Raw genomic sequence first — 16,714 nt, forward strand, 5'->3', positions numbered from 1 at the left:
GCTGCTGATTATTGGTTCACTTCTTGATCACCGTTGACCCTGTTAATATCGAGCCCATCAGGAACTCATGCTGTAGATGATATCACGTTATGTTGTGTAGAAGAATCTAAATGATTTAATGTTTACCTACAGTCAAAGCAGTAGAATTAAAAATTACCATCTAATGAAATCCCAGATGTATGGGGAAGCTTAGCAGCTGAAGCAACATGACAATGGCATAGCACAATATGAAGTCTATATTATTAGGACAAAAATAGTTGTTATATATCAGAATACAAGATTATGAATCCATGAAAATGATACCAAGCTGAGAACAAAGCTAAATTAAAAAAAAAAAAAAAAGTTTTAAATGAACAATTTGGTTGTACCTGGTGTATTTTCTCCACACCTTTTAGATGTATTTTTCTGTCCTTACAAAATTAACTTTCTTAGAAATATGACTTAACACCACTTGTGTCTTTTCCTATAGTTTAAAGTTAGCTTTATTACAGTATAGTTTGCGTTAATGACTACATATACTGAAATCAATAAATATCTTTCAGATAACGTGAAATAGGAATTCTCCGGATTCTAATATCAATAAATTAACTTTACAAAGCAACTAATTTTTTCACACTGTTCGTGCTGCTGTATTTTCAGAAATAAACAGACAGCTACGCAGGTGTCGCAATATTTATTACATATGACTAATTGTATCAAAATGAATTAATTTCAAACCCCCTAAAATGAAAAGAATATTTGGGAGATTGAAAATATTTTACCATAGGTATTTTACAGATGAATAATAAGGAATTTAAACATACCTAGATTTTTCTTCCTCACTGAAAGAAGACTTGGCTTGTTTCAGAGATTCTTTTAAATTTCTGATTTCCTTTTCTAAATTACCCCTGAAATTTAATCAACGTAACATGAAATAGACATACATCATAAAAGGAATTATGCAAAATGAATATGATAACTAATGCTGGATTTTCCAGTAAATGCAAAAATTATGAAAATGTTTAGTCTAACACAAATAAATAATTTGCCATGCTCAAGTCAATAATGATACTCTCCAAGCAGCATTGGTCTGCACATAACTTTCTGTTAACACAATGAGTGCCACCATACAACAAAAGTTTTTGTTTTTGATTACTACTATTATTTTTCGGGGGGTTAATATATCAAATGTTTCCTAATGTCATGTAATATCATTGTAGAACATATTATATTTATACTAGCTTTCAGGACCATAATTAGTTTCATTCACTTGGTTGCATAAACTCCAAGTGAATGCAAACTAAACATGCAGACAAAGTGCCCAAATGTGTATTTTTTCCCATCAAAGTTTTATGTAGCACCAGGGCCAACTGAAATCATTACTTTGTTCGATATTCAAGCATAAAAAAGAACTGTTATTTGTAAAATCAAGTATATCTTTAATGATTGGTGGAAAGAGAAATGAAACATTTTGGGGAAAAAGGAAAGATTATTTGTTGAAATTTTAAGTACCTAAAAATATGAGAATGATATTTGATTTTGATTACAATGAAAAAAAATTACTGGACACAGGCACTTCCTGGCATACCTGAAAATATTTAATTTACAAAATAATAGTCTTTGCGGTTTTTGTAGTGCTGAAGGCAATGCACGACATTTCGTTGAAGACTATGTATTATTGCGACATGTTAGGGGAAAAACATGATAACATAAAGAAATTCTACTGCCACATTAAAGAGTTTAGATTTGCAAGAGATTTGATGAACTTTACAAATGGCAACAGAACAATACTAGGAATTTTGGTTTGATGTTTTTAACTGTATTTCTGATTTAATGTTTTAACTGCATTTTTTTTTGTCTGTGTTGGGTGTGCTGCATTAACCATGAGGACGATTATTATTGGTCAGAAGGATTGCAGCACACTCATATTACGTTACATAGAATTTGTTTCCTTTACAATAAATACAATGGAATCTGAATGTAAGTCACAATATGCAGACAGAATAGCAATAGGAATGGGATATCATACAAAAAGGAAGGACTGATACCAATAGATGTACAGCTACTCAACAATCAACCTTTTGAGTGGCCTGACAGAGATTTTTTGATTCTTGTTAAATATTAGCTTATCATTTTGAGATATATTCTTCCTTACTTCCTTTAAAAATGTAAGTCATCTTAATGAATGTAAATTTATGAAAATAGAGGTAAAAAAAATAATTGTACAAATTTAGCTAATAAATGCTGTTTAAATACAGATCTCCTTCAGAGATCCAAAAACCTGCACCGCTGAGACAGTTAAAATGGATTCTATCAGGCTATGGTCCATTTCCTATCTACTTTCACTCTAGAAGCATTTCATTTATAGATACCTATAGCTGCAGTGAATTAAAAAACTGCTTGTATTATCTATTCAAATGCCCATCAATAAAATATTTTTACATTTGTCATCCATCACAAATAACTCTAAAATATTTAGCCTTCCTTATGAAAAGGAAAGAACAAAGACCAATCATCATCAAAATAATGAAACTGGTAAAAAACATAGATAGCATTTCTGTCAACCCTGATCAAGTTTTCCATCAAAAGGAAACCTCCATTTCATCAAATTTCTCACCAATTCTTTTTTGGCGGAGGGATGTGGAGGGTGGCGGGGGAGTCTTTTACACACTTAGAACATGCATTAAATAATTAGCTTTCACTCTACAAGATCTGTTATAAGCCTCATTCCAGGCAAACACTTATCATAAAAAGTTCAACAGCCTCGCATGTACTATGAATTCATTCTCGGACCTGCTCAAGCATTAATTATCAGATTAATCTTGGGGAGAGGAGACCTACCCTACATTAAGTTGCATATGAATGACCCCATGGTAAAGCACTGATGCCCTCACCTGCTATCAACTGTCAACTAACTATCCAAACAACTGGCCTGTTAGACTAGTATACATGTATATAGTGTGTATTTGGATATAAATGAGATTTAATGTGTTAAAATCATTTAACTCAATGACTTCTCATTCTAGAATTTCCATGGCTAGTGCAAAAAGTAGGGGAATTTTAAACAAATGTATACAGTAGATTTGAAACAATTCTGAAAAATTATAATTTTACAAGAAAAATTGTGCTGAAAATCGATAGGGTGTGAGGGAATGAAATTTGCAATTGCTAAAAAAAAAAAAAAAAAAATTCCTTAGCAAAGGCTAAAAATTAAACACTGTGAGATGTGTGGGAAAATCAGGACAGTTGGCAGCTTTATTATTCCCATAATAACCCAAGGGAAAGGCATTTGTGAAACATCAATTCATATTACGAATGGCATTGCAGAAAAGATTTCATTTGTCAGGCAAAAAAAAAAAAAAAATTGTTTACTGTATCTTTTTATTTACATTACTACATTATCAATTTATTTTAATCTAAATTATTATTTTTTATCAACTTTACATTCCTACATCATAAATTTTAGTTATTCAAATTACTTGTTTTTTGTTAGTTCAGCAATAGTTTCTCTTCTTGCCTCCACAATAATTTCAAAGTCTTTGAGCTGTTCCTCCATCTCAATGCATGTACTTTTAAGTGTGTCATTAACCTATAAAAATAAAATAACTTAATTGCTCGTATAAAGAAAATCCATAAACTATTAGGTTTAAATAACTGTCTAAAAGCTGAGTCTTCTAATTATATATATATGTGTGTGTGCAAGAAAAATAAAGAATATGTAAAAGATCAAATTACCAGTATAAATTAATTTTCCTTCTGTATTCTAAAAACAGAAATCTCTCTGCACAGCGTCATTTCAAGATTAATCCATGTCACATGACTCTTACATAATTCTGATAATGTAAATGGAACTAAAACAACCAATAGTAATTTTATAGCAATATTAACTATCCAATCAAAATGCATTGAGAATCAAAACTAATTTAGTCTAAATTAAGATTTCACCCTGAACATAATATACTTGCTTACTACACTTTCGGCTCTTTCTTACTGCAAATTTATCTAAAACGTAAACTTTTTGGAATAGGCACAATTAATGTACCAACTTGTTTAAGGCCACAACATGTTTGCTGAAGTAAAAAATGAAGATTAAATTGCCTCAAATTTCCTATTCATTATGGATAAACACTTCTACGCCATCAAAATTCCTGCTGGTCATTACTTCAGAGTTTGATTTTATTACACACACACACATATATACATATATATATATGACTGGTACAAGCACACAATTATCTGTCTAAGACAACCACCTCCACAGAACATCTATAACAGAGGTAGTCAACCTTTTTATACCTACCCACTTCTGTACCTCTGTTAGAAGTAAAATTTTCTAACCACCCACCGGTTCCACAGTAACGGTGATTTACAAAGCATAGAAGTCACTTTACTTGATAAAATTTATAAAGCTGAGTTACAGCAGATTAAAACATGTAATAATAATTACTAACAAAGTACATTATGTCTGATTTTGCAAAGTTTAACAGAATAAATCTTTATAAAACAATTTACTATAGTTAAATATATCTTTTTATTTATACTTTGCATGCACAGAAATTACATTAGTTCATTGAATTATTAGCGAGGTACCCGAGGCTGATGCTAAGAAACTAAATATTGAATATCCAGTTAAATTTTTATGGGGGAACAAAGGTCTCCCCTTTCACAAATATTAAGGCAGTTTCTTTCTTTGGCCAGAATATGATTAACAGCACTAAATTCTGGTTCCACAAGATATGACATAGGGAAAGGTATCAATAAACTGGATACCATTTTCCACATATTTAGATACAAGACCAACATTTTTTATTTTTTTATTTTGCCATAGGTTTTCATATCTACCATTTTGGAATTTATGCTTACTTTTTTTCATCATATCTAATTTCTAACATTTCTTCTTGGCAAGTTGTATCAGCCTCTTCAGTATTTGCAGAACAAAAAGGATTTTTATTCAGTCACATACCTTCAGTTTCGAAATATCTTCAAATAATTTCTCTATGTCCAATTTAAGTTTGTTGAGGTGGTTAATGAATCTGCCAATATCCTATGAAGTTACATCATCTTTTATAGATGATAATTGAGGAAACTGATGAAATTCTTTCTTCAATAGATTATGAGGACATAGTTCAAATAATAGCACAAAACTTTTGCTACCTATAAGAGTTTCATTAGCTACTTGAAGCTGTAAATTGACATTGCTAAATCTCTTGAAAATATATGCATAGTAAAATGCATTTAACTGTTGACACAGTCTCATTATTAATTCAAAAAATTGTATAACATTATCATAAAATGTTACAAACTTAGACAAAAATGTACTCTTTGAAAGCCACCAAACTTTTGTGTGGTATAGTAACTTAATAAAATTTTCAATTATTGTCCAAGCAAAGGCTAATGAATGAAGACTTGTACTTAGATGTCTTCCTACAAGATGTTGTCTATGCACCACATAATGAATACTTAAAACATTTAGCACTCCCTGCTTCAAATAAGAAACAAATTGACGATAGTGAGCTACCATTGATGGTGTTCCATCAGTAGCATATGCAACAATATTATTTAAAGGAATATAATTTTTTCTGCATTATGTTCTCACAGTATTAAACATAGAAAATCCTTTTGTATCTGTGACGAGATTTATTGTAAATAGCATTTCTTCTCATAAAATATAGTTTTCAACAAAACAGCATAGATATGCCATCAATAAAGCATTATTACCTGCAATGGTAAGCATTATTACCAGTTGCATGAAAAATGAACAGTTTTGGAGAATATTTATAAGTTTGTTTTCAACATTAACTGACATTTCATCAATTTGTCACTTTCCTATGCTAGCGCTTAGGGCAATATTTTTAAAATTTGAGGTATATCCTGATGCATTACTGTTGAGATAAATTCTTTTATAGAGAATGTTATTACACTTTCTCCAATAGTATAGCTTTTACCACTTTTTGCAATTAATTGTGAAATGTGATAAGTGGCAATTAATCCTTCTTTGTTCATTATATGTTGTTTCTTAAAAGATGCAATAATAATTAAGATACAATAACACGCCAAACAAATATTAATTTAGAATTCAAACAACAAAAATCAGCGTTATATTTTCAAATTTTTACAGAACTAGTTTCGATGGTTTTACTGAACCATCATCCTCAGCTTCAAAAGCGCAAATGAACGAGATAAGATATAAATCTCGTTCATTTGCGCTTTTGCAACTGATGATGATGGTTCCGGAAAACCATCGAAACTAGTCCTGTGAAAATTTAAAAATATAACGCTGATTTTTGTTGTTTGATTTCTAAATTAATAGATGCAATAATAGTTGAATAATTTTTAATTTTTTTATATATTTCCTGAATATATTCAGCCGGCTTGACTTCATCATTTGGATGCTTTGCAGAAAGATGTTCTCGTAATTGACTTGGCTTCACTGCCTTATTTAGTATTGTTTTATGGCACAATAAAGTCACTGGATGTTGTTTATCTGCAACAGATTCTATGAAACCCACCTTCAGATACTCTGGCAAATAGTCGTGAGGGTATTTCTTTTTTTGAGACACGGGCTCACGATGTTTCACAATATTTTGTTGTAAGCACATGCTTGCTCTCAGAAACCTAACTACATGCCAGCTTTAGATTTGATTATGGAACGATTTAGCTTCACTTACGTCATGTGAACAAAACTTATGCACACAAAGTTATTCGCATGGTCGCAACTTTTGGAATGCTCTAAGCTTTTGCAATCCGGTATGCAAGATGTCCTTCCTGTTTCCTGGCATTGGTCAGGCAGGATCAGGTGGATGCAGACCAGGTGGTCGCAAAGGAGGTCTGGTGTGGTCTCTGTAAGAGAGACACCAGTCCTGGTCTTGACTGGTTAACAGTTAGTCAATTAGTATATAATCGCAGCGACAATTGGTTGCTCAGCTACCACCCACCATGAAAGCTGGAACACCCACTACAGGGCAGTAGGGACCAGCTTGAATACCACTAATCTATAAGAGTGAGGCAAAATCTTTGCCTTATGTAGAACTGTAAATATTTATCTCCGGTTATACTACAGTTTGGAAAAAAAAATCGTTGGAAAAGGTTATTTTAGGATCTTACATGATCATAAGGAGATAATAGCTGTGGCTTTGAGGGTACTTTGAAAAATTTACATGAGATCAAGTTAAAAAATGTGTGAATTTACTGCTTATTGTCACTAATTTATAAATAAAAAAAATACTATTTGAATACAGATGTATTTTGGTATATAACCAACTTGGTATATATCCTATTCGGAAGCAAAAACACTTTTGTTTTGGTACATGACATTTGTTTGGAATATAACTCGAATTCGATGAGTTATGACTTGTTGCACTATATTTTTTTACCTCTTTCAAAACATTGCTACAACTGCCCAACAACATCAGTACACTCTTTGTTACTATTCAGTAAACAGCCTGCCCTTTATAAGAATTTTTAAGGGATTTCATATTTTTTCTTTCATATATTTTCCCATAAATTAATTAATAATGAAAAGAGGAAGGTTAATGAGAGTTCTAGGAAAGTTAATGAGAAGAGCCAATTAACAAAGAAAATGGTTAGGATCAGCATATAGGTAAAAAAAGACCATCGAAAAGTACAAGAATGACATGCATATTTGGAACATGGCTATTGTTATGTAGAGAAATTATCTGATAGCATTGTAAAAACTAGGTGAATGATTTTATGATTTATGGAAATTTAAATTTTATTTTGATTCTGAATTATTTAATTTAAGGCTTTAATTTTGGGGAAAAACAGATGCTTCTGGAAATATTATTTAGTTTAAAAGAGTATTATTTATTTTCCTCTATTTGTAAATCTTGTACAAACTTTTATTCATTGTGAAAGAAGCAGGGAAAGGGAGGCAATTTTCGCCAAGTCATGATTTCGCGCGCTTTAGAATGTTCGAGAAAGAATTTTCATTGTTAGTTGACCTTAAGAGAGGAAAGTACGTGATGGAAAGGTCAAAGGTTGCTACTTGTCTTTCAATGTAAGTCATTCAGGTTTTGGCGATTGACGGTCCGGTTGTTGGCTAAGTGAAGAAGGGCGCGCATGCGCGATCACCCTTATTTCCGCATTCTGGAGTTGAAAACGAAGATTTTGCGATAATTAAGGGGGCGATAAGTGAAGCCATAGTGGGAGCCCGTTTGGTGAAGGACAAGAAGGAAATTTGAGTTGGACACACTTACTTTTGGCTGACTCTCGGACTGACTCGCTGATTTTTGGGCTTGCTGGACAAAATGTAAGTGACTCCGAGAGGTGTTTTCCGGCGGGGAGCGGCAAATATGCTCCCCGGCCGCGTTTTGGTTAAGAGGCGAGACTCTCTTACACACTTACTCTTGGACTCGCTGACTTTCGGGTTTGCTAGACTTGTGGACGTTGCTCTTGAAAACTGGCTTGAAGAAAATTGGAGTTTGATTCTCTCCCTTACTGACTGGTGGGTGGAACTTACTTGGGACGTTACCCGTGAAGCTTGGGATAAGTAAGAACAAGCTCTTGGGATGAGTAAGAACAGGCGAGCAGTAATTTCCTAGCAACAACGTTTCTGACCGACGAAATTTGAACGAGTTACCTGCGTGTTGACATAGGACTTTCAGGACCAAGCGGATAGCCGTCCTGGGCAGCAGTGCTCCTGTTTCTGTTCTACAGTAGTGAAGTGGAGTCTACATTTTTAGAACCAGTGTCAAGATGAGCCCGGCCGACATCAACGCGGGATAAGATAAGAGTCCTCCGCTTCAAGATGTCCCTTCAAGTTTTTTTTTTTTTTTTTTTTTTACTGCTAAGGACGTTTTTGAAAAGCTTTCCTAAAGTTCAAACACACCAAAAAAAAAAAAAAAATAAAACTTATCTTGAAGGGACATCTTGAAGCGGAGGACTCTTATCTTATCCCGCGTTGATGTCGGCCGGGCTCATCTTGACACTGGTTCTAAAAATGTAGACTCCACTTCACTACTGTAGAACAGAAACAGGAGCACTGCTGCCCAGGACGGCTATCCGCTTGGTCCTGAAAGTCCTATGTCAACACGCAGGTAACTCGTTCAAATTTCGCCGGTCAGAAACGTTGTTGCTAGGAAATTACTGCTCGCCTGTTCTTACTCATCCCAAGAGCAAGCTTCACGGGTAACGTCCCAAGTAAGTTCCACCCACCAGTCAGTAAGGGAGAGAATCAAACTCCAATTTTCTTCAAGCCAGTTTTCAAGAGCAACGTCCACAAGTCTAGCAAACCCGAAAGTCAGCGAGTCCAAGAGTAAGTGTGTAAGAGAGTCTCGCCTCTTAACCAAAACGCGGCCGGGGAGCATATTTGCCGCTCCCCGCCGGAAAACACCTCTCGGAGTCACTTACATTTTGTCCAGCAAGCCCAAAAATCAGCGAGTCAGTCCGAGAGTCAGCCAAAAGTAAGTGTGTCCAACTCAAATTTCCTTCTTGTCCTTCACCAAACGGGCTCCCACTATGGCTTCACTTATCACCCCCTTAATTATCGCAAAATCTTCGTTTTCAACTCCAGAATGCGGAAATAAGGGTGATTGCGCATGCGCGCCCTTCTTCACTTAGCCAACAACCGGACCCTCAATCGCCAAAACCTGAATGACTTTCATTGAAAGACAAGTAGCAACCTTTGACCTTTCCGTCACGTACTTTCCTCTCTTAAGGTCAACTAACAATGAAAATTCTTTCTCGAACATTCTAAAGCGCGCGAAATCATGACTTGGCGAAAATTGCCTCCCTTTCCCTGCTTCTTTCACAATGAATAAAAGTTTGTACAAGATTTACAAATAGAGGAAAATAAATAATACTCTTTTAAACTAAATAATATTTCCAGAAGCATCTGTTTTTCCCCAAAATTAAAGCCTTAAATTAAATAATTCAGAATCAAAATAAAATTTAAATTTCCATAAATCATAAAATCATTCACCTAGTTTTTACAACGCTATCAGATAATTTCTCTACGTAACATTCTTTTCCCCTAAGGAATTAAATTTTGGTTTACCAAAATTTAGCAGACAGACACTTCTTGAAATACCATGACTCATACTGTGCAATAAGGCTAAAGGATAACATAATGTAACAATATTTCACACGACTACTTGGTACAGTGACATTACTGACACATTAAATTTAAAGTCCAAAATGTGCAAGTAAAACAACAAGATTAATCAAAGCAATTACTAATTAAATATTCAAGGAAGATCATTAAAAAAACAATTAATCAAAACATCAATTAAATCACTTAATTAATTAAACCTAGAAATACTCAGAACACATACAAAAATAAAAATAAAATATAAGGCATTAATCACAAACAAAATATGTCTAAGATCAATCAATTTTATGACAAAAAGAATTTCTCTCTTTTTTTTTTTTTTTCCAGTTCATTGCATCACATTAGTGTTGCAGTCTCTGTGTGGCCACATTTCTGAACGTTTATTTATCTATTCATTCCTTTTCAGTCCATTAATGTAAACAATTTCACCTGAGGTCGAACACATTCTACTATTGTGACAATTTCTGCTGAGCACAATCATGGAGTACATTAAATGAGTACGGAGTTGTCAATGCAAGCGAGGGAAAACCCTGTCGTTAGAAATCATTGTGTTAACAACTCCCCCCTGCAGCCTTCAACGCGAGAAAATGAAAGCAACCAACCCCGGAATGTGAACTCAGCACCACAATACTCCTTAGTAGAGGAACTTGACCTTAAAAGAAACCAGATTTCACCCTCCTACGTCTCACCTTCGACCAAGGAAGAACAATCACTCTTTCAAAGTTGAAGAAGACTTTATCTTTCAATTTTTCCCTTACGATAGATAAGCCACTGAATGTGTTCGAATACACACACCTGAAGAAAGAAATAATCTAATCCAATTGCTCACACCACAAAAAAAATGAAATAAATAAAAATAAGATAATTAACGCGCCGCAGATACATAAAATACATTCCTGAGAAAATAAACACACTAATAATTCAAACAATTCCAATTAAAATATGTCACATGAACGTATTCAAATAAGGAGTAAAGACCCCTAAGTACTACGAAATTGAATAACTTCTAAGATTGAATCCCAAACAGTCACGTCTAAGAACAGAAGCGGCCTGATCAGGGCCAAGCATTAGAAAAGAAAAGAACGTTACAACACAAGGAACCTCGGAACCAGCCAAAAATACCCCACACAAAGATCAGAAAGAAGGAAAACGTGATTGTCCAAAAATTCAATCCAACCAAAATCAATTCCGAGAATGAACATAACGAATACGCTGTGCCAATTAGAATTTTATCCAAAACAATACCAATTAGAATTTTATCCAAAACACACAAAAATAATAGTAATAATACAACCTAATGTATATACAAAATGACGTTTGGCCAATAATTACAAACAGATACTACCAAGATACACATATAGACATAAAATGAAAATACAATTAAACTGTAAAAATTTCGTACATAATTCAAATGAGCAATGAGATCAGCGATACTTAAAAAAAATTTAAACTGCAATACCTAAACAAATACACAAATAGTCATTATGTTAAACCATATCAAGTCAAAAAATATTTCACTGTAATTCAAATCAAGCCAAAAAAAAATCAACCAGCAAGAGTGAAGTGCCGCTAAAAATTTCAAACCTCACGGTAAACACTAGTGAGTAACAACACCAAACTTAAGTCCCCTTAGTAAGACAACACCAAAAAAAAATCCAGTAATTCTAAAAATCCCTTAAGTCCACGAGAAAAAAATTCAACCTAGTCAAAGAAATCAATCAAAGCTGGACTGAAGCACGTTACTAGAACACTAAATAAAATATCACAAATCAAAAAGGTGTTCAAAACAAACCCCCCCAATTTAGGCGAAAACTGAGATCTATTCTGAATCAGACTCTTCCAAAACGTTGTATAGTAACCTAAGTAGCAGCCTTCAGCAACACCTCCACCCAAACAAAAGAAACAAAGTAACTCTTTACCGCGTCCATGTAAGCTGAGAAAAGCGCTGTATTATGAATGACAGACCCAAACTTTACGTATCAAGCAAACCTCCAGACACGTTGAAAGAGAACATAAGATCTCTTATCTCGGAAAGAAAAGTGCGCTGACTGAAACGTTACCAGTCTGAACCAACACAATGAAAAAAGATACAACAATAGTTTTCTCAGATAACAAGTTCCTGTTTCTCCCGGTGTAAGAGGTCAAGTGCCACCATGAAGTGCAAGTATTTACAAGAAAACGAGCTTTCAGGACATTACAACTTCACGCAAGACCTAACTGCAAGCAACAAATGCAAAGTTCTCAAAAGTGCTAAACTAAAAAAAAATACTCATAACTCGTAACTCAGAAATCCCTAAAAATCACACAAATGAAATTCATAACTCAAATTCTACTATTTTCCTATGACCACAGAAATCTCAATTCTTCCACAGAAACCAAACATCAGAGAACTTACATTTTACGGACCTTGGCAGAAACCACCAAAACAAAACAAAAACCTGATACAACTATCTTGATACTACCAATTCAAATACAAAACTCAAGCCAAAACAAGAATTAACCCCAAATTCAGCAACAAGTCCAACCAAGAAAGAAATTCAATAACTCAAATCAATTCTATTACGATTCACTAGCAAATTCAAGACAAACTACTTGTAATCAACAGAAAATTCCCACACATGAGTACAGAGCAAAAGTAACTAATCTTCTCAAACTTATTTCAAAAAATTCCATAAAACCAATTCCCGTTGTCACCAAAATTCTCATTAAAATTCACTTTCTACAATTCACAAGACTAACTCAATTTCTACTGTTTAAACAATTCTCACCTGACAACTTTTCACAAACTTAAAACTCAGAAGATAACTAATCCCAATTACTCTGACTCATTAAACTAATTAGAACTTCACTCAAGCTGATGAATTCAATCCAAACAAATTAAATATGCAAACATCACTATTGCTGATCTCAGGCAAAAATTCAAATCTAACCCATGTTCACTTTAAAACAGAATTTGGCAATTGAAAAACAATCTACAATTTTTACTCATTCATTTGTATCATTATGCCTTCAGAACTTATAAAATTCATTGCTCAATACTAAATTAAATTACTAACACATTACACAATATACTGGAATCATAATAAAACATTGTAAATCAAAAAGCAATAATATACTACGCTAGAGAATCATGAAAACATTGCATACATTTCACAAAATATTATTCAATTAAGTCAAAAAATCAAAATTTCTCTAACGTTACCCCTCACAATTACACATTTCACAAGATTCTAGGTTAAATAATTAGCAAAAACACACACAAAAAAAAATTTCTAGCTACGCATAGCTATGGCTTGTCTCATTCAGTAAAATAATTAGAGTCTTTAATCTCTTTCTCTTAGAAGTGCTCAAAAAAATGAGTCCAGTTTTTACCGACAAGCACTCGAAACTTTATACAAGGATACACAAATAGCATAGGATTATCGTGAAATAATTCATTTTCCATCTTGTATCAGAAATCAGAAATCAAAAGTATACATCCAGAAAACACTCAAGGATTTTCTACAGTAAAAATATACAGTATCTATTCTCCTACATTAAAAATATATATTTTTCCTAACTTTAAAGTTCAATTCTGTGTGCCTAACGTTAAAGTCCAAAATTCCTGAAATTCACACACATTTTCAAACTTTATCACTCTCGTATTAACAAATAAGCAAACACAAATCAAAAACTCTAATTAATCCTAGCACCTAAAATTTAACACCTTCTTAAAACAGTAAGTTATACGAAATAAAAAAATTCACAAAATCAGTTACTGATTCGATCCTTCACTAAGCAGAGGTCACGGCACTAGTGTTAAATAGCTTAAGTTCACGCCGGGAAATAATGTTATGAATCTTACTTCACGGCACCAATGTTATGTTAAAAAGTTTCGACACCAAGGTTAAATAGTTTTACTTCTAGGTACCATGTTATATCCGAAATTCCTATATTGTTAAATGTTAAATATGAAACTACTTGCCGTTAAAGGGAGTGATCGTATAGTGAAACGTGTACAGCATTTTTGCGTTGTGAAAAAAATGCATTCCGGGACCGCGCCGTGAGAGGATCGAAAACATAAAACATATACAAGATATAAAGGAAAAGTTCATATTAAATATATAAAGAAAACATACTGTAAGAGGTACCAGATTAAATATCAGTTTATTCAATTACAACACAATAAGAAAAATCTTAACCTCATCTGAGAGTCTGTTCATTTAAATTCATAAAAAAAAACTTAAGGTTTGTCTGGTGATTTAAAAGAAAGGAAAGGGAAACAATTTAAGGCCTGAGAGTTAACTTTTAGATTTGACGTTTTTTTTTTTTTTTTTTTACTGCTAAGGACGTTTTTGAAAAGCTTTCCTAAAGTTCAAACACACCAAAAAAAATAAAACTTATCTTGAAGGGACATCTTGAAGCGGAGGACTCTTATCTTATCCCGCGTTGATGTCGGCCGGGCTCATCTTGACACTGGTTCTAAAAATGTAGACTCCACTTCACTACTGTAGAACAGAAACAGGAGCACTGCTGCCCAGGACGGCTATCCGCTTGGTCCTGAAAGTCCTATGTCAACACGCAGGTAACTCGTTCAAATTTCGCCGGTCAGAAACGTTGTTGCTAGGAAATTACTGCTCGCCTGTTCTTACTCATCCCAAGAGCAAGCTTCACGGGTAACGTCCCAAGTAAGTTCCACCCACCAGTCAGTAAGGGAGAGAATCAAACTCCAATTTTCTTCAAGCCAGTTTTCAAGAGCAACGTCCACAAGTCTAGCAAACCCGAAAGTCAGCGAGTCCAAGAGTAAGTGTGTAAGAGAGTCTCGCCTCTTAACCAAAACGCGGCCGGGGAGCATATTTGCCGCTCCCCGCCGGAAAACACCTCTCGGAGTCACTTACATTTTGTCCAGCAAGCCCAAAAATCAGCGAGTCAGTCCGAGAGTCAGCCAAAAGTAAGTGTGTCCAACTCAAATTTCCTTCTTGTCCTTCACCAAACGGGCTCCCACTATGGCTTCACTTATCACCCCCTTAATTATCGCAAAATCTTCGTTTTCAACTCCAGAATGCGGAAATAAGGGTGATTGCGCATGCGCGCCCTTCTTCACTTAGCCAACAACCGGACCCTCAATCGCCAAAACCTGAATGACTTTCATTGAAAGACAAGTAGCAACCTTTGACCTTTCCGTCACGTACTTTCCTCTCTTAAGGTCAACTAACAATGAAAATTCTTTCTCGAACATTCTAAAGCGCGCGAAATCATGACTTGGCGAAAATTGCCTCCCTTTCCCTGCTTCTTTCACAATGAATAAAAGTTTGTACAAGATTTACAAATAGAGGAAAATAAATAATACTCTTTTAAACTAAATAATATTTCCAGAAGCATCTGTTTTTCCCCAAAATTAAAGCCTTAAATTAAATAATTCAGAATCAAAATAAAATTTAAATTTCCATAAATCATAAAATCATTCACCTAGTTTTTACAACGCTATCAGATAATTTCTCTACGTAACATTCTTTTCCCCTAAGGAATTAAATTTTGGTTTACCAAAATTTAGCAGACAGACACTTCTTGAAATACCATGACTCATACTGTGCAATAAGGCTAAAGGATAACATAATGTAACAATATTTCACACGACTACTTGGTACAGTGACATTACTGACACATTAAATTTAAAGTCCAAAATGTGCAAGTAAAACAACAAGATTAATCAAAGCAATTACTAATTAAATATTCAAGGAAGATCATTAAAAAAACAATTAATCAAAACATCAATTAAATCACTTAATTAATTAAACCTAGAAATACTCAGAACACATACAAAAATAAAAATAAAATATAAGGCATTAATCACAAACAAAATATGTCTAAGATCAATCAATTTTATGACAAAAAGAATTTCTCTCTTTTTTTTTTTTTTCCAGTTCATTGCATCACATTAGTGTTGCAGTCTCTGTGTGGCCACATTTCTGAACGTTTATTTATCTATTCATTCCTTTTCAGTCCATTAATGTAAACAATTTCACCTGAGGTCGAACACATTCTACTATTGTGACAATTTCTGCTGAGCACAATCATGGAGTACATTAAATGAGTACGGAGTTGTCAATGCAAGCGAGGGAAAACCCTGTCGTTAGAAATCATTGTGTTAACAACTCCCCCCTGCAGCCTTCAACGCGAGAAAATGAAAGCAACCAACCCCGGAATGTGAACTCAGCACCACAATACTCCTTAGTAGAGGAACTTGACCTTAAAAGAAACCAGATTTCACCCTCCTACGTCTCACCTTCGACCAAGGAAGAACAATCACTCTTTCAAAGTTGAAGAAGACTTTATCTTTCAATTTTTCCCTTACGATAGATAAGCCACTGAATGTGTTCGAATACACACACCTGAAGAAAGAAATAATCTAATCCAATTGCTCACACCACAAAAAAAATGAAATAAATAAAAATAAGATAATTAACGCGCCGCAGATACATAAAATACATTCCTGAGAAAATAAACACACTAATAATTCAAACAATTCCAATTAAAATATGTCACATGAACGTATTCAAATAAGGAGTAAAGACCCCTAAGTACTACGAAATTGAATAACTTCTAAGATTGAATCCCAAACAGTCACGTCTAAGAACAGAAGCGGCCTGATCAGGGCCAAGCATTAGAAAAGAAAAGAACGTTACA

The 16,714-nt window shown here is 33.9% G+C and overlaps 1 protein-coding gene across 6 annotated transcripts in view; it reads right to left on the reverse strand.

The window, feature by feature from the left end:
• Positions 1–16,714, reverse strand: part of LOC118202431 (citron Rho-interacting kinase-like) — a 284,352-nt gene that overhangs the window by 107,802 nt on the left and 159,836 nt on the right. For all 6 annotated transcript variants that reach the window (XM_085818648.1, XM_085818656.1, XM_085818639.1 and 3 more), the window contains 2 exons: positions 3,459–3,568; positions 804–887 (listed from right to left, as the gene is read on the reverse strand). In XM_085818648.1, coding sequence (XP_085674774.1) covers positions 804–887; positions 3,459–3,568 — 194 coding nt within the window. The remainder of the gene's footprint in view (positions 1–803; positions 888–3,458; positions 3,569–16,714) is intronic.

The sequence above is a fragment of the Stegodyphus dumicola genome, chromosome 1 (assembly GCF_044657685.1).
Source record: "Stegodyphus dumicola isolate Sdum_Otavi_A_Nest chromosome 1, ASM4465768v1".
NCBI lineage: Eukaryota > Metazoa > Arthropoda > Arachnida > Araneae > Eresidae > Stegodyphus > Stegodyphus dumicola.